General features: G+C 41.8%; 1 protein-coding gene across 2 annotated transcripts in view; it reads right to left on the bottom strand.

The window, feature by feature from the left end:
- The window catches only part of BEND5 (BEN domain containing 5), a 1,107,701-nt gene that overhangs the window by 300,047 nt on the left and 788,091 nt on the right, over positions 1-19,563 (bottom strand). For both annotated transcript variants that reach the window (XM_077333807.1, XM_077333806.1), the window contains exon 7: positions 2,857-2,946. In XM_077333807.1, the coding sequence (XP_077189922.1) occupies positions 2,857-2,946 (90 nt within the window). The remainder of the gene's footprint in view (positions 1-2,856; positions 2,947-19,563) is intronic.

The raw sequence follows: 19,563 nt of genomic DNA, 5'->3' as shown, positions 1-19,563 counted from the left end.
TTCCTTGCCATTATTGGGAGCATAAAAGTTTACTAGAGTCCAACATTTCCCATCTGGGAAGCTCAATTTTAAGACAATATATTGTCCTTCGGGGTCCTGTATGATGGGTGTTACTCCTATGTTGGGATTACGAATATATGTTACCACCCCTCTTTTCTTTTCATTCACCAAGGCTATGAAGGCTTGGCCTAATTTTTTTGTTTGCAAAATTTGCTCGTGTTCTTTCTTAACATGGGTCTCCTGGATACATACAATATCTGCTTCCTGATTTTTCAATTGGTTATGGAACTTTGATCTTTTTTGGGGAGCATTTAAGCCATGAACATTCAGTGATCGTATCTTTAGTTTATCCATGTTGCTTGTCTGGTGGTCCACTGGACTCTTTTGTGGATAGCTTGTCAAATAGTTCTTGTGCTTCTGAGAGTGAATTTTTTAAGGCAAAAATTAATTCAAAAAAACATCAAATATTTTTGGGAAATACCTGTTGCACTGGAGGGGTTTTTTTACCAGAAGGCAGAAGAACAATAAAATGGTTGTTGCCTCCTATTACTATTTTATAAACATAAAGTCATCAAATGCCATTATTCCTTTAGGTATGTACTGAGGATCTAGTCTTTCACTAATTCTATAATCTATTATTCTCCACTTAAATTTTAACAATATATATATTGGCCTTTAGCTCAAAGGTATAGGGAAGCTTAGTCAAAAGAGTAGTACATACTAGTTGGATAGCTAAAGGAATAATGGCATTTGATGATTTTATATTTATAAAATAGTAATAGGAGGCAACAACCACTGATGAAAATGCTACATTGAAAATGGTACAAATCTAGAGATGATTGGAGGTGGGCAAATGTTGTCCCCATCTTCAAAAAAGGGAAAAAGGAAGATCTGGATAATTACCAACCCATCAGCTTGATATCTGTAGCTGGCAAATTTTGAGAACAAATCCTCAAACAGTCGGTCCTTGAGAAGCTGGAACAGAGAACTGTGATTTCTAAGACTCAGCATGGGTTTCACAAGAACAAGTCATGTCAGCCCAACCTTACCTCTTTTTTTGAGAAAGTGACTACCTTGCTGGATCAGGGGAATGCCGTGGACATAGTTTATCTGGATTTCAGTAAAGCGTTTGATAAGGTTTCACATGATATTCTTGTTGACAAGTGGTTAAAATGCGGTATGGATTCTAATTCTGTCAGAGAGATCGATAACTGGTTGACAGATCATACCCAAAGGGTACTTGTTAATGATTAAGCATCCTGTTGGAGAAGAGTAACAAGTGGAGTACCCCAGGGATTGGTCCAGGGGCATGTTGTTCAACATATTTATAAATGATTTGGATGAGGGATTAGAGGGGGTACTTATTACATTTGCAGATAATACTAAACTGGGAGGGGTAGCAAACACAACAGAATCACAATACAAGATGATCTTGATAGGCTTGAGATGTGGGCTAAACTAAATAAAATGAAATTCAATAGGGACAAATGTAAAGTTCTGCATTTAGGTAGGAAAAACCATATACATCAATATAGGATGGAGGAGACTTGTCTTGGCAGTAGTATGTGCGAAAAGGATCTAGGAGTCGTAGTAAACTATACATTGAACATGAGTCAGCAGTGAAACTCGGTGGCTAAAAAGGCAAATGGGATTTGGGGCTGTATCAAATGGAGTATCATGTCCAGATCACGGGACGTGATGGTACTGCTTTACTCTGCTCAGGTACCGCCTACTTGGAGTACTGTGTTCAATTTTGGGCACCCCGGTTGAAGAGGGATGTAGACAAGCTGGACCATGTCCAGGAGAAGGGCAACAAAGATGGTGAGGGGTTTGGCAACCAAAACATATGAGGAAAGGTTGGGGGAGCTTGGTCTTTTTAGCCTGTAGAGGAGAAGACTGAGGCCCATTATGCATGGGGGGAATAACGCACATTCGGGGTGGAATGGTGGCGACTAAAATAATCGATAATGCATGGTGCTGGATGCAACCGACTGCAGATTCGGTGCATGCCAGCGAAAAAGCCGCGTTAGCGAAACGCGGAAGAAAGCGCAGCTTCTGGATGACCGGAACATGCATAATCGGTTACTCTGGGTTTTGCCACCATTGCGTCCCATCCCGTGCATAAGCGGTTTGCTTCGCTTCTTCCCCCTCCGCATTTTCCATGTGACCCAAAATCGCTGTTTTGGCGGCCATGCATAATGGGCCTGAGAGGGGATCTGATAGCCATCTTCAAGTATTTAAAAGGCTGCCATATAGAGGATGGAGCAGAGTTCTTCTCTCTTGCCCCAGAGGGATGGAGCAGAACCAATGGGATGAAATTAATTTAGAAGAAGTTTCATCTAAACATCCAGAAGTTCCTGACAGAGCAGTTTCTCAGTGGAACAGGCTTCCTCAAGAGGTGGTGAGTTCTCCATCTTTCGAAATTTTTAAACAGAGGCTGGATAGCCATCTGAAGGAGGAGCTAATTTTGTGAAGGCTCATGGGGGTGGCAGTATAAAGTGGATGAGAGATCGGGCTGTGAGTGTCCTGCATAGTGCAGGGGGTTGGATTAGATGACCCAGGAGGTCCTTCCAACTCTATGATTCTATATAATTTATTTTGTCTCTCTTTGGATTTCTAATGGACTTAGCATACCTATATTTTCTAAGTGCTTCTTGGAATTTAAAATGGAACAGCCAAGCTCATTTTATCATGTGTCCAGGCCTGAGAACCTGGACAGTCTGAACAGACAATATCGACTTTGATGGATTAATGGTTTGATTCTGTACAATGAAGTGATAGGTGATAAAGGCCAAAAACAAATCAAAACACAGAGTAAAAATAAGTTTCCATTTCCAGGTTTCATTTCACACTTACCTTGGCACACAAAAGATGATGGTGTTTCTCCAGGGTGGACACGAGCTGTAATAAATATTACTTTCTGCTCTACTCCAGGGCGAAGATTTACTGTTGGGGCACAGAAAAACAAAACATAGGTCCTGAACTTGAGTCTCTAGAAGAAAAACTGGCAATCATCTTTACAATCTGTCTACATAAGCTGAATATTAAACTTTGGATGTGCAAGTCACAAATGTAGGCCCAAAGACAGCTTGACTGAACATCAAGGGGAACCTCCAGATACTCAAAGAAATTTAGGCTCCCTTACATCTTAAAGTAGCAGGGCAAGGGAAAGGAATTGGTTTATCCTGTCCCCTGTAAAGATAGTACTACGTATCCAATATAGCCAAGAATGCTGCATATGGTGTGAATTGTTCACTAATAGATTTTGAAATGAGGAACTATACAAATGAACTAAGAATTATGGGTAGAGGAACAGCTAGATGGAAACCAACAAGTGCCCCCTGAGGCACTTGCTCCAGGAGATCTGTGAGCCTAGGGGGAGAGGAGGAGTGATTTGCCATCATGGAGATGTTTTTACTGTGCATTTTAAGTTTTTTTTTAAATTATTGGTGGGGGAGAATTTTTGTGACCCGCCACAAGCCTCTCCTGGGAGCGGTGGGATAAGAAAGAAAGAAAGAAAGAAAGAAAGAAAGAAAGAAAGAAAGAAAGAAAGAAAGAAAGAAAGAAAGAAAGAAAGAAAGAAAGAAAGAAGCCGATTAGCCAAAGCGGCCGATTAGCTCGCGGCCCAGCAAGTTTCTTTCTGTGGGGGGGGGGGGGGAGAGGGAAGCGTGGCTGCCCAGATCGCCCTCCCCCCCACCGGTCCGCAGCCTGAAAAAGGTTGCGGACCACTGCTTTAGAGAGCTTTGACTCTTCAATGTTTATGCCCCATAAAATCTTGTTGGTCTTTAAGGTCCTACTGGACTCATATCTAGCTGTTCTACAGACCAACATAGCTACACTGGGGAACTATTTTGATGGACAGAGAAGGTTAAATTGGGGGGAAATTCACTTTTCTTTTTTCTATCTCTCCTTCCATGATCTTTGGGTGGTTCATAGCTGTTTTTATCAAATTCTAAACTTCCATTAAAATGGTTCATCATTTACAAATAGAAGATTATCCATAATTTAAAAGGAAGAAAAAAACAGTTAAAAGATATTCTTATAATTCTGTAGAAACAAATCCATCATGTTCTATATGTCAGGCATGTATCTCACTTTTCTAGCAAAAGTACAAATGGTAGCAATCATTTATCATTTACAGAGTTATAACTTTCCACAGTGCATATGTGATTACTTGATAAACTAGTTATATTTGGTTATATTCACCAAATGCTGGAAAAAAAATATCATATTTTCATATGAGCAGAAATTTAAGGAAACAGTAGAGATAAGCTACAGTTCTCTGGGTATCTAAAGTCCTATACAAGCAGTTGTCAACCTTCAGGTGGACCCTGGAGTTCACTCAGAATTTCAGTAGATATCCCAACTAAAGAGACCAGTTATCTGGAGAAAATAAATTTTTTGAAGGATGAATGCAATGGCATCATACATCCACTGAACTGTCTCTCATCCCCAATCTTGGGGGGGGGGGGGGCGGAGTAGCACCACTCTGAAGTAAAACCCATGTTATTCTGTGGGGCTTATCACCAGGAAAGGAATGCAAGTGTATCTCACCTAGTTGCTGGGAAGGCAAATGAGATTTGACTGAAAAAGAAATAATTGCAGAGAATCTTACAAATATACACACAGCAGGAAAGTAAAATGTTTCTAGAAAAACACATATATGTAATTATCATTATGCTTCCTAGAAATAGTAAATCTCAGGAAGACATTGCTCAATATATTTTCAGTTCTTCCCTGGAAACCTTTGGCCAAGAGGTGTGGGGAAAATTCTTTTATATTCTTTCAGATTCACAGAAACTCCTGCAGCTACTCAGCCTGCAGGCGAACCAATTTTGGGGTGTTTGATGCACTAACTTCACATATCTCTGGTGCAAATGTCAGCCCCAGAGGCAGAGAAATAATTGAAGAGAAGGACTGGCAAAAGCAGCAGCTGGTGGAGTCAACCTTGTCTCTCGAAGAAAGATGAGAAGTAGCAGAAAGGAACAAAATAATATCAGCTTAAAGCTGATGACCAGGCAGTGACATCAGCATTATCATGCAGGAAGGCAGGGATAAATCAGCCCTCAATGATATGCAAACAGAGGAAGAAGAGCATCTATTTAAGAGCATCTATGAATTCAGGGTTTTTAAATATATATATATACATTATTATGTTTAATATTAAAAGGGGAAATACTGTTGTGATAGTTCTCTTTCACCTTAATTTTTATGGGTTCTTCCTAACATTCATTCCATTGTGCAAAATACATGAGTTTAAAAAAGGGAACTTAACCCCTAAATCTGTACCTAACAGTAAAACAAGGAATTACTCTAACCTGTACTAGAGCTTCTCATACAAATGATAGAGGAGGGAAGAGTTTCAAGCATTTAAAAATGGTATTGGATTGTTATGCACTCCCCACTCCTCTGAGAGATAAGCCAGAAGCAGCACTTTTGTGGGTCATTTTGCTTTGGAGGACAGAGAGCACTTTAGATCTGGTGTGTTTTCTGATATTTGATTTATTTAAACATGTACAGATGTAACACAAGTAGAAGCACCCTGCCTGACAGTGGTGCATTACCCCACATCAGATCCCCATTTGAGGGGAGAGAGAGGTGGGGGCTCTTCCCCCCTCAAGGTGATTCAGTGTGCTCACAGCAATATATGGTTGCTCCATTCTTCTCCATCTCCTCCATCTCCTCTTTTTTTAAGGAGAGAGATCACTTCCATATTGTGTTTCCTCATTACCGAAGCCACTAAGACAATTTCTACAATCATCTTTCTTAACATGGCCTTCCGTTGTTGTTATTGTAGCTTCTAGTTTCCCAAGCGTGCTATTTTAGGCCAAACCCCTCCAGGACGGAGGTCCTGTGGCTAGGAGGTAGGGAAGCGGATCAGGAAGCACACTTACCATTCCTGGCAGGGATGCAACTTACGGCCACGCCGCAGGTCAGGAATTTAGGTGTGACCATCAATGCCTCCCTAACTATGGAGGCTCAGGTCAAGTAGCTAGCCAGGTGTTTTACCATATTCGCCAAGCCTGGCTACTAGCGCCCTATCTGTCTCCTGAACACCTGCCACGGTGATCCATGCAACAGTCACCTCCAGAATAGATTTCTGTAACTCGCTCTATGCGAACCTGCTCCCTGACCCGGAGATTCCAGTTGGTACAGAATGCAGCTGCTAGGGTCCTCACCGAAACACCATGGAGGACCCATATCCAGCCGGTGCATTGGTTGCCAGTTGTTGTCTGGATCCAGTTCAAGGTTTTGGTTTTGACCTTTAAGGCCTTACGTGGGTTGGGCCTCACATACCTGAGAGACTGCCTATCGCCCTATGCCCACCGCAGGGCGTTATGCTCTGTAGGTGAGAATTTACTGGTCGTTCCCAGCCCCAGAGAGGCATGCCTGGCCTCGGCCTCGGCCAGGGCCAGGGCCAGGGCCAGGGCCAGGGCTTTTTCGGTCCTGGCCCCAACCTGATGGAATGAGCTTCAGGGTAAGCTGCGGGTTCTGTGGGACCTTTCCGCTTTCTGCAGGGCCTGCAAAACTGAGCTTTTCCGCCAGGTTTACAGTTGAGGCCAGGTTAGTGCAGGAAGAGCAATTGGGGTCCCACTTGACGCCAACAATGAATACCATTCTGACCTGTCTCTCCTTTCTTCTACCTTTCATAGATGGGGGGGGGGGGGTTAGGGTTTCTGCCATGTTTGTTTTTGTTGTTTGATTTTTATTAAGGATTTTGTGATAGTCCATTTTAATGGGGGTTTCAATGGGCTTTAATGGATTTTTAACTAGACTTTTGTAAACAGCCACGAGCCTCTGGGAGTGGCGGTTAATAAATTAAATAAATAAATAAATAAATAAATAAATAAATAAATAAATAAATAAATAAATAAATAAATAAATAAATAAATAAAAGTTGAGTATATATACTTTGTTTGCACACACACAAATCCCCTCATCCACTTATGTCTCATAGAACATACAAGATCAACTATGAAATTCACTGCATTGGACATGGCAGGGACTGAGTTGGGTCTTTCTATAGGGAGAAGAAGAGTTGGTTCTTATATGCTGATTTTCTCTACTCGAAGGAGGCTCAAAGCAGTTTACAGTCACCTTCCCTTTCCTCTCCCCACAACAGACACCCTGTGAGGTAGGTGAGGCTGAGAGAGCCCTGATATCTCTGCCCGGTCAGAACAGTTTTATCAGAGCCGTGGCGAGTCCAAGGTCACCCAGCTGGCTGCATGTGGGGGAGTGCAGAATCAAACCCGGCATGCCAGATTAGAAGTCCGCACTCCTAACCACTACACCAAACTGGCTGTAGCATTGAGCCTCTCTTCACTGGACACATTTACCATTCTCCGGGGAGCAACTGCTAGGTAGCTATTGTATTATGTCAGAAAATGAGGGGAAGGAACCAACTTGCATATAATACATTGGAGAAATTCTTTGAGGACAGTGTAATCAACTGTGGGAGAAAAATGGTTCCTCAGATATTGCCAAGGTCAGTGCAAATTATGCAAATCTGGAAAAGTGCTGATTGCATGGTTTTATTTTGCAAGCCACCTTGAACAGGTTTCTGAAGAGGTGACATATACAGGTTTTAAATACATATATAGTAAAGCCCATGAATACAAGCAGATAATTATATATTCTAAAGCCACAGCCCTGTATATAGAATTCAAAACTTCTGATCAATTTTAAAAAATTGAAAAAAATTGGGAAAAAAATTTCCCAAGTCATTTCAGTAAACAAACTTCCACTGCCCCTCCCCCAGGAAAAAAAACTTGAAAGAAGGATCCCAGCAGGACATGTGCATTGCCTGGTTAAGTAACCAACATCCTATCTTATCACCAACTCCAGCTCATTTAGTTGAATCGATATACTATTTTTTTCTCTAAATGTTGTTTCACTTTGTTAAAGAAAATTATTTCATGTCTGTTGTTCCATTGTAGATTGAGTACTTCACCCCCCCCCCCTTGCCTTAGAATGCCACTCACGGCCCCAGGGAAAGGAGGTTTGGAAATACTTAGCTCCTCCTCCTCTTGCCAGTTCCCCTCCTGAAGCTGAGCAGAAATAAGCAGAAAACTCCTCACTGGCCTTCTCTGAGTCCTATAGATTGTGTATGCCCCCTAGTTGGCCCCAGTTTTTAGAGAGCAGAACAGTCTATGCCAGATGCTAGGAGCTGCTTTGCCCAAAACCAGGTAGGGGTCTGCTGACCAAACACCCTCTAGAGATGCACTTGATCAGCTGTGTTGCAGCTTCTTAAAGGGGAGAACTCCACAATGGTTTCTTGAACCTTCTCTAATCCTGTGGGGGTTTCCAGTTGAGAATGGGGATCCTCCACCCCATAATATCCATGTCCTTGAAAGAAACAGAAATCCCATGCAGAGGGATCTAGTTCAACTAATATATTTCTCACATAGAATCCCAGTTTGTGGTGACTTTGAAATAGATAGGTGCTTTTATACAGGCACTCAGGGTGACCACCGTCCCTTAATAATTATTTAAGCCTAGGTCAGTAACAGAATCTGGCAAGCAAAAACAAGAAGATCTGGATTGCATGAAAGTTATCCATATTCTCATTTAATACTGGTTTTCTAGCTCCTCCATTCAAACTGTTAATGATTATGTCATGATTTGGGGGTTTACATTGGGATTGGGGTGGGGTGGTTAGAGAGGGTGGGAGGGATTTTTAAAGGATATAATTGCATTTTCTTGTTTTTACTGTATTGATAACACGCTGCGGGCTGGCTGGACTGGGAATGACAGCATTAAAAGTGGAATGAATGAATGGATGGATGGATGGATGGATGGATGGATGGATGGATGGATGGATGGATGGATGGATGGATGGATGGATGGATGGATGACAACACAAACACACAAACAAGAACCCTAAATTTGCTGCTTCTGACAATGCCTGTTTCCAGCATGAAAAACCATACCGCCCTTTCTGTGCGTTGGTGTCACTAGCAAATACACTATTGGATACTACTTTGAAAACAGTATTTCAGTTAATAAAGCATATTTTAATTTGATTCCACACCAAAGTAGCTAAATTTCCAGTTGTCCAATTTTAGCAACCACATATGGATTTTATAAATAAACATAGCAGTGTTTATGGTTAGCACATTATGTATCTTCTCGGATCTTTTCCATGTTTGTTAAAAAGTCATAGTAGTTATCAGTAAACCAAAAAAGTTTACTTTAGATTCACTATTTTTCTTAACATATACACATGAAGCACAAGCATTTTATTGACTTTTCCAATCACGAATGGTAATATATATTTTTTTACAAATCGCTACCAAGAAATATGATTTGAAGCAAAATAAATGGTATTGCACATAGTCTTGTCTTTACTATTATTGGTATATCTGGGTGGGAAGCTAAAACATCACTTTCTTCATTGTTAGATAACAAATCCTTTCTGTTTGGTACAGAAGCTAGGCTGCAAGAAAATGAAGGAAGATAAGAATTGTGGCAAGTAGATGCTGGAATGTACAATATATATTTCTTAATGGAGAGGGGAATTGAGGTATGGGGAGTAGGAATCAAGAGAAAAAAACATTTGCTTTCTCTCATTTATCAGTTCAGAGAAATGAAAAAAACCCAATGTGCATGTCCACACCCAGCTCACGTTCAGCTTCTCAGTATAACCAATACAACACTTCCCTGTTAGGCCAATCCTCAAATTACATAGTTGTACAAGCCTCACAAGACTCTGTGGTGTACTAAGGGGCCCAGCCCAGAACTGCTGTGTTAGTTATTTTAATTGCATTTAGGTGCTCTAGAAAACCACGGTTATAAACCATACATGATAATCAGGCCCCAGTTAGTCATAATATCATCAAAATATAGATTAGTCAAGAAACGAGGATCTAATTTAAGGTGACCAGATTGTCTCACTTTTGTAGGGACATCTGGGGGTACCTGGCAAATTGTACTTATGTTGAAATTATAAAATATATATTACAATTCTATTTTTGTGTTCTATGCATTCTATTAAACTTTTTGTTGCTCCATATAGACCAAATTTTAAATCAAGAATCCCCCCCCCCAGTCAATGGTGTCCTGCTTTACCAATGTTAAAATCTGGTCACTTTGGTCTAATTTAGTTTGCATCAAATCAGGATTTCAATCTAGGGTTTGTTGATGGTTTGTTAGCTGTGTTTTTTACTCACTGTGATTTGTTGTACCATTTGACTTTCCCCACCCCACCCCGCAGCCTCACGGTCACCTCTGCTATAGAATTAGCACTACAAATTTAGCCAACATAGAAATAGGAGCGAGGCAAGAGACAGACAATCCAGAATGTGCATGCAAACCCAGTATACTAACCAGAAGTTTTTGTGCACAAACCATAGTTTAAACAAACCACAGCTTATCATGGCACTTGAATATAACCATACTTTCTTCTAGGTGAAAGAATATTGAAGCAAACAAGTACAGACAAAAAAAAAGTGACAGCACTTTGAAATTATAGACCAGCTTTTCTCAACTTTTTTATCACTGAGAAGCCCTGAAACATTCTTCAGGTTCGAGAAACCCCCTAAGTAGCACAATAATGCAAAATATGATTGGGAAACATAGCTGGGTACATGCCCAACCAGGACCCCTCCACCCAGGCTCATCAATGGCCATTTTGGGAAGGGGAGCAGGTCAACATGACCGTCTATGGTCATAAAGGTAAAGGTAAAGGTATCCCCTGTGCAAGCACGTGAGTCATGTCTGACCCTTGGGGTGGCACCCTCTAGCGTTTTCTTGGCAGACTCAATACAGGGTGGTTTGCCATTCCCTTCCCCAGTCATTACCATTTTACCCCCCAGCAAGCATTTACCGACCTCAGAAGGATGGAAGGCTGAGTCAACCTTGAGCCGGTTGCTGGGATCGAACTCCCAGCCTCATGGTCAGAGCTTCAGACAGCATGTTGGCTGCCTTACCACCCTGCGCCACCCAGGAAACGTTTCCAGAACCATCAAGAAACTCCAAGGTTGAGAAAACATGTCATGGAGAGATACTTGATGCAAATTATTGTGATATGTAGCTTTCTTTTGGGTGTACATTTCTTCTTCCTTTCTTTTACTCCTTTTCTACGATAACTTTTGCATCTTTTCTGACAAATAACCATCTCCAGTGGAATGTAGCAAAGTGAATTTTTATAGCACAGTGTGAGTTGGCTCAAATCAACCTTATATCACTAGATTCAATCAGTCAACCTGTTTAGAGCCAAGAGGAACATGCCTGCTTTTCCCATGCTAGATAAAGTGCTCTTAAGCAGCAGTACAAAGTTTGAGTCCAGCAACACTTTTCAGACCAGCAAAGTTTAATTCTGGGGGCCATTCCGCACAGTGACCAATGTTGCTGAATGTTTTCAGTATGCAGAAACGCTATAATTAATAGTGGAATTTCATCATTCCGCATACCTTCAAATCTAGTGGAATACTGAAGTCCCAGTAGCTGTCTATTCATTCCCCACAGGTTTCCGGTCTTGCCAGAATCACAACAAAGGAGGCGATATTTTTCCGTGCTTCTTCCCGCCCCTGGCTGTCAATCAAACAGAACAGCCCATGAACTGTTGTGTTTGTGCTCCCGAAAAGCCCCTTACCCTTTAAAAACCCCAAAACACCAGTAGCAATGAGTATTTGTTCATTTGATGTCTCAAGACCTTTTTTGCTGGTGTAGGAGCTGGCGCTTAATCGTTTACAAGCACTTCAAGTAAAAAAAAATCCCCCCCATGGGTGCAATTTCTAGCTGAAATTACTGGCAGTGTCGAACAGGGGGCTGCATTGTGCTTGGGAACTTTAAAGACAATTGCAGAAGGGAGCTTTGTTTTACTGTTAAGCACTTATCAATTGCTTGTGGAGGGACTTCAGCTGGAGAAGTCTTGCTTATTCATTTGTTTCCCTTGTTTAAGGGGGGGAAATGGCGATCATGTTTCCGGGAGCTCAGAAGCGAGAGCTAGGGAGGGACATTCTTTCTACCGCTATTTTGAGAACGCACATGTCTTTCACTGATGTCTTGCGGCTTGTGCTCAGAAGTGTAGCGGTTTTTTCAGCGGGAATCCACTTTTCTAGATTTCTCCCTAAGCGCTATAAAATTCCGATTGTTGCGGGAGTTTTGCGGTTTGTTTAAGGCGTCATGCGAAATGTTAAATTAATAGCATTTACAAAAGGTAAGACTTTGACTACATTTAAGTTGTTCAGAATGGACCTGGATATAAGCTTTCACGGGCATGCACACTTCTTCAGATACATTGACTTTTCTTGCCCATCCATCCCTTAAATAGGAAATATTTCTTTTGGCCATCTCCTTTGAAGATACTCTGTGCAGAGGGGGAAATTATGCAAACTGTTTCAGTATTAATACTTGACTACATTTTCAACTTAATAGCCCAGTGAGAGAATGTTCTTGTCAAGAAAAAGGCCAGCAACATCTTCTGGTAAAATTATTTTCAAGTCAGAAATGGCAAAGCAATTTTGAGCAAGAGGATTTTCATCCGTCTCACTTCTTATTGTTTGTTTTTAATCTGCATGCAGTCTTGGGAGCAAACATTTCTGCATCTGTGCTTTTTGACACTGTCATGCTCAGTGCCTCTATGAGGAACGGAAATTAACTAGTGTAGAAAGCCTACTAAGTTTATACCTCCCCACCATACCTCCCAAACAGGATTTTGCATTTAGATTATTCACAGACATCTGCATTTTGGAATATAGGTTCCTATGAAATGGAATGGAAACAGGAATATGAGTGGCACCTTATTTTATTCCAACAGCCGAGATGATAGCAGTATGCAATTAAGGATGCAGAAAGTAACATTTAGTGTCACCTGCCTGCATCCTCATCATAGCATAATAGTTTAGCAGACAAGTCTTTTGCCTTTCTTTTTACCTTGCCTGTATTGCTATTTATAAAGTCAGGCTGTAGCACAAATAAACTTCCATGCCCTAGAGATGAAAGTAAGGGAGTAACTGATGCTGAGGGTAAGTGGTACAGTAAATATGTCTCTTCCGAGGTATAGATCATCTTGTTAAATTTGACGTATAATACCAGAAACCATTTCCCCACATTCCCTAAATGCATATGTCCTTCATCTGATACAGTACAAGATGTTATTTAAGATGATGATGATGATAATAAAGATTGCCTGTAGAAGAATATCTAATGCAAAATTTATTCAAACAATTCCTTCTTCATAGTTGAATAATTTACATTACATATATTTTTAAAGGCATTTCGGGTATGTTTGTTTATTTAGTTATTTATTACATTTATATATGTATTACATTTACATCCAATTAAAAAAAAAACATAAAAATACCATAAAACCACATAAACCCATCAAAATTATATAAATTACAATCATCAAAACCCCAAATGTCCTGCAGGAAGTATCAGAGATGTGTAGTTAGCGTATTAAATGTACTTGCTGAAGTGTGCTGGGGCATGCAACCCTAATAAGGCCTCTCTCCTGTGTGAACTCTTTGGTGTCGATTCAAATCACTTATCATCTTAAACTTTCCCCACAGAGTACACATTGATGTGGCCTATCTTCTTTGTGGTATTTTCAGTACAATGAGAGGTTTGAATCAGTACTAAAACATTTCCCACAGTCTGAGGATGCGTACGGCTTCTCTCCAGTATGGTATCTTTCATGTCGAGTGAGGCTCGATCTAAAAACAAAAGCTTTCCCACATATTTATGTTTCTTCTCTTTTTTGTGTAGAGAAAGTTCCGAAGTAGAGCTAAAATATCCCCCACACTCCCAACATATATGCAGGATGTTTATTGTGTGGGCTTGGTTATGTCCTGAAAGGGAAGAACTGGACATCAAGTTTCCATCATGCCCTCTCTCAACTACTTCTCTCCCATCTGAGGTTGCTCCACAAGAACTTTGGTCCCCTGGGAGATAATCTCTTCCAACTGGATGGATTTGTCACCACTTTGCTGTCCAAACCAAGTTCTACTTCCTTCTTATTTTTCAAATGACTGGAAAGTCTCCTCTCTTTCTCTACCTGTGTGATCACTATACTCTGTAGTTCTCAAGTGAAGATTTTCTACATTACTCAATTGTTCAACATCAGGTGGTGTGGCTTGTTCAGGATAATCTTGGCTCCCTTACATATTACAGGTGCTTGATGCCGCCTTCAGATGTGTTGCAGAAGAATTGATTTCGGCCCTTCCTCCAACCACTGAGGCAACAAATACAATTTTCTCTCTGTTACTGTTAGTGTTGTATTCTGAAGGCCGTCTCCGTGACAAGGAGAGAATGTTGCTACTGTCCCCTTGAACACTAAAGCATTATATCCTAATCCAGCAAATGACATCTTTCTGGAGAAGCAGACGTAAGCACATTAAATCCATGCATTTGCAGATTTGCATGTGGTTGTATATATGCTGCATAGTAGGTCCCATTAGTGGATTTTTTTTCATGACCCCACATAGGACTATTGAGACCCCTAGGGTCCCCCAGAAAAAGTGCCCTCCATTATACTATCCAAACTCAACTTGAAGAACATGAGAGCAAATCACATGATGTCACATGATATATTTATTTATTGTATTTATATACTATCAAGGCAAGCTGGACATGGTCAAACAAGAGATGACAGGACTGAATATCGACATTTTAGTGAATTAAAATGGACAGGAATGGGTGAATTTAATTCAGATGACCATCAGGTATACTACTGTGGACAACAATCTCACAGAAGAAATGGAGTAGCCTTCATAATCAGTAAGAGAGTAGGAAAAGCAGTCTTGGGATACAATCTCCAAAATGACAGAATGATCTCAGTTCGAATCCAAGGCAAACCATTCAACAACACAGTAATCCAGGTCTATGCTCCAATCACTGCTGCTGAAGATGATGAAGTTGACCAGTTCTATGAAGCCCTACAACACTTTCAAGAAGCAATGCCAAAAAATGATGTGCTTATCATCATGGAGGATTGGAATGCTAAAGTAGGAAGCCAAAAGATAACCGGGATAACAGGCAAGTTTGGCCTTGAAGTACAAAATGAAGCAGGGCACAGGCTGGTAGAATTTTGTCAAGAGAATACAATGGTCATAGCAAACACTCTATTCCAACAACCCAAGAGACGACTCTACACATGGACATCACCAGACGGTCAACACAGAAATCAGATAGACTATGTGCTCTGCAGCCAAAGATGGAGAAGTTCTATCCAGTCAATAAAAACAAGACCAGGAGCTGATTGTGGTTCAGATCATCAGCTTCTTGTTGCAAAATTTAGGCTTAAATTGAAGAAAGTAGGGAAAAGCACTAGGCCACTCAGGTATGAACTAAATCATATCCCCGGTGAATATACAGTAGAGGTGACAAATAGATTTAAGGTATTAGATCTGATAGACAGAGTGCCTGAAGAACTATGGACGGAGGTTTGCAACATTGTACAAGAGGTAGCAACTAAAACCATCCCAAAGAAAAAGAAATGCAAGAAAGCAAAATGGCTGTCTGAGGAGGCTTTACAAATAGCTGAGAAAAGGAAAGTGAAAGGCAAGGGAGAAAGAGAAAGGTACACCCAATTGAATGCAGAATTCCAGAGAAAAGCTAGAAAAGATTAGAATGCTTTCTTAAATGAACAGTGCAAACCAATAAAAGAAAAGAATAGAATGGGGAGGACCAGAGATCTTTTCAAGAAAATTGGATATATGAAGAGAACGTTTCATGAAAAGATGGGTATGATAAAGGACCAAAATGGTAGGGACCTCACAGAAGCAGAAGAGATTAAAGGTGGCAAAATTATACAGAGAAAGTATACAAGAGCGAGCTTAACATCCCTAATAACCACGATGGGATAGTTACTGACCTGGAGCCAGATATCCTGGAATGTGAAGTCAAATGGGCCTTAGGAAGTCTGAGCAACAATTAAGCTAGTGGTGGTGACAGCATTCCAATTGAACTATTCAAAATCTTAAAAGACGATGCAGTAAAAGTGCTACACTCAATATGCCAGCAAATTTGGAAAACTCAGCAATGGCCACAGGATTGGAAAGGGTCAGTTTACATTCCAATCCCAAAGAAGGGCAATGCGAAAGATTGTTCCAACTACCGCACGATTGCACTCATTTCTCATGCTAGCAAAGTTATGTTCAAAATCCTATAAGCTAGGCTCCAGAAATATGTGGACCGAGAACTTCCAGAAGTTCAGGCCGGATTTGAAAAGGCAGAGGAACTAGAGATCAAATTGCCAACATACGCTGGATCATGGATATACGCTGGATCATAGATAAAATTGAAAGGGTACAGAGAAGAGCAACGAAGATGATCTGGGGCCAAGGGACCAAGCCCCATGAAGATAGGTTGAGGGACTTGGGAATGTTCAGCCTGGAGAAAAGGAGGTTGAGAGGGGACATGAGAGCCCTCTTTAAGTATTTAAAAGGTTGTCACTTTGACGAGGGCAGGATGCTGTTTCCGTTGGCTGCAGAGGAGAGGACACGCAGTAATGGGTTTAAACTACAAGTACAACGTTATGTAAGAGCCTCTTGTGGTGCAGAGTGGTAAGGCAGCCGTCTGAAAGCTTTGCCCATAAGGCTGGGAGTTCAATCCCAGCAGCCGGCTCAAGGTTGACTCAGCCTTCCATCCTTCCGAGGTCGGTAAAATGAGTACCCAGCTTGCTGGGGGGTAAACGATCATGACTGGGGAAGGCACTGGCAAACCACCCCGTATTGAGTCTGCCATGAAAACGCTAGAGGGCGTCACCCCAAGGGTCAGACATGACTCGGTGCTTGCACAGGGGATACCTTTACCTTTACCTTTACCTTTACCTTACAACGTTATAGACTAGATATCAGGAAAAACAATTTCACAGTCAGAGTAGTTCAGCAGTGGAACAGGCTGCCTAAGGAGGTGGTGAGCTCCCCCTCATTGGCAGTCTTCAAGCAAAGGTTGGACACACACTTTTCTTGGATGCTTTAGGATGTTTAGTGCTGATCCTGCATTGAGCAGGGGGTTGGACTAGATGGCCTGCATGGCCCCTTCAAACTCTATGGTTCTATGATTCTATGATTCTATGGAGAAAGCTAGGGAGTTCTAAAAGAACATCTACTTCTACTTCATTGACTATGCTAAAGCCTTTGATTGTGCGGAGCACAACAAATTGTGGCAAGTTCTTAAAGTGATGGGAATACCAGAGCATCTTATTTGTCTCTTGAGAAACCTATATGCAAGTCAAGAAGCAACAGTGAGAACCCAGCATGGAATCACTGGTTCAAAATTGAGAAAGGAGTTCGGCAAGGTTGTATACTGTCGCCTTGCCTATTTAACTTGTATGCGGAGCACATCACGAGAAAGGCGGAGTTAGATGAGTCACAAATTGGGATCAAGATTGCAGGGAGAAATATCAACAACCTCAAATATGCAGATGATACCACTCTAATAGCAGAAAGCGAAAAGGAACTAAAGAGCCTGTTGATAAAGAGCCTGCTCCTTAGAAGCCAGATCCTGAAGATGAAACTCAAATACTTTGGCCACCTCATGAGAAGGAAGGACTCCCTGGAGAGGAGCCTAATGCTGAGAGCGATTGAGGGCAAAAGAAGAAGGGGACGACACAGAATGAGGTGCCTGGATGGAGTCTCTGAAGCAGTAGGTGCAAACTTAAATGGACTCTGGGAAATGGTAGAGGACAGGAAGGCCTGGTGGATCATTGTCCATGGGGTCGCGATGGGTTGGACACGACTTCGCATCTAACAACAACAACAACAACAATTTATATATTGCCCTCCCCTAAGGCTCAGGGTGATTAAACAATGTAAACAATCTTACTGATGCCCCCCCCCCCAAGCAGGGCAAATAACACCTTTGAGAGGGGAAATGTCTTAGATCAAAAAAATGGTATGAGAAAGTACTAAAATTTCAATTTTCCCAGTATCATGTTTCAATCCAGTTTGCAGAATCCTGAATGACATAAAAAAAATGACAGCAGTAAGAAAAATATTTTTAAGCACCATATTTATTTTCAGCACAGAATTAGATTCAATGGTACTGACTGAGACACACCAACACCCTCTGGTGCCAGATAGCTATGGTTCTGTTTAACACTGCCTAGAACAGGGGAACACCTCACCATGACTCGTGGCCACCCCATTCAGGCGAAAGAAACGGAATAGATCTCCAAGTGAGAGAAGCAGTCAAACAGGGGGCCATTCCGCACAAGGACCAATGTTGCCAATTGCTTTCACAAAGCAATAACGAAATTTAAAATAGTGGAATCTCGGCGTTCCGCATACCTGCATTGTAGTGGAATCCAGTAGTGTTTCATTCGTTCCCCACAGGTTTCTGGTCTCGCAGGAATCGCTAGAAAGGAAGCGATTTTTTTCTGTGCTTGTTCCCGCCCCTGGCCGTCAATCAAATGAACAGCCAATGGGCGGTTGTTATCATGCTCCCGAAAAGCCCCTTTGCCATTAAGCACAAGTTTAAAAAAAAACACACACACGTTTCAACAAATATGCCTTGATTCTTCCTAACGTAGAGACCCATCTAGCTGGCGCGTGAGCTGGCGAGTCATCGTTACCACGCTCCCCCGAGTGAATGCTCCCCCGATTTTTGCATTCTATGAAACTTTTTGTTGCTCCATATAGACCAAAATTTTAATCAAGACCCCCCCCCCAGTCAATGGTGTCCCACTTTACCAATGTTAAAATCTGGTCACCTTGCTTTAAGACCAACAAAGATTTATTCATGGTGTGAGCTTTCGAGTGCAAGTCTGAGGAAGAGTGCTTGCACTCGAAAGCTCACACCTTGAATAAATCTTTGTTGGTCTTAAAGGTGCTACTGGACTCTGATTTTACAAAGATTTTAAGTAACTGAATAGCTTAAGACAGTGGTCCCCAACCTTTTTTCGGCTGGGGACCGGCAGGGTAACTGCCCACCCGCGCATTGCACATGTGTCATGCGCGGCCGAAATCGCGCATGCATTCGTGCATGCGCCCATGCACAAAAGTGCCGCGCGTGCACGATTTCTGCCGCACGTGGCACGTGTGCGCATGCGCAGCACGGCCCTGATTCCCTCTCCCCCCCTCCCGCAGTAAGAAGCTTCCCGGGCCGTAAGCTTGCGGCTTGGGAAGTTTTTTACTGCAGGGGGGCGGGGAGAGGGAACCGCGGCCCGGTGCCGGGCCGCAGACCGCAGGTTGGGGACCACTGGCTTAAGAAACTCTCATTATCCTGAGATTTAAAGTCTGTGAGTATACTGAGTTTTGCCCCTGATTTCTACTGACCTTTCCCTTCTATGTTGAATAAAATATTTTGTTAATTTGGAATATAAAAATTTCTCAAGTGCCAATTAAGTTCCATGGTAAAGGAGGCTCCCATTCCTTCTCTCAAGTTCCTGGGCTGAGCAAAGAGCTAAAATATGACAGTGTGACAAGGAGGGACAGCCAGAATTCTTCAGGAAAGAAGAAGCATAACTAGGGTAGCTCAGTCACTGAAGGGAAAGAAAAACAGAGGTAAAATCTTGCCTCTGAGGAAAGTGGACAGGGCCATGATACACATCTTATAGGCAAATGATAAACCTCTCTCTCCCCTATGAGTCAGCACTCCTGATAAAGTGATCTTTTC

The sequence above is a fragment of the Paroedura picta genome, chromosome 4 (assembly GCF_049243985.1).
Source record: "Paroedura picta isolate Pp20150507F chromosome 4, Ppicta_v3.0, whole genome shotgun sequence".
Lineage (NCBI taxonomy): Eukaryota > Metazoa > Chordata > Lepidosauria > Squamata > Gekkonidae > Paroedura > Paroedura picta.
This window is presented reverse-complemented; position numbering and strand designations above follow the sequence as displayed.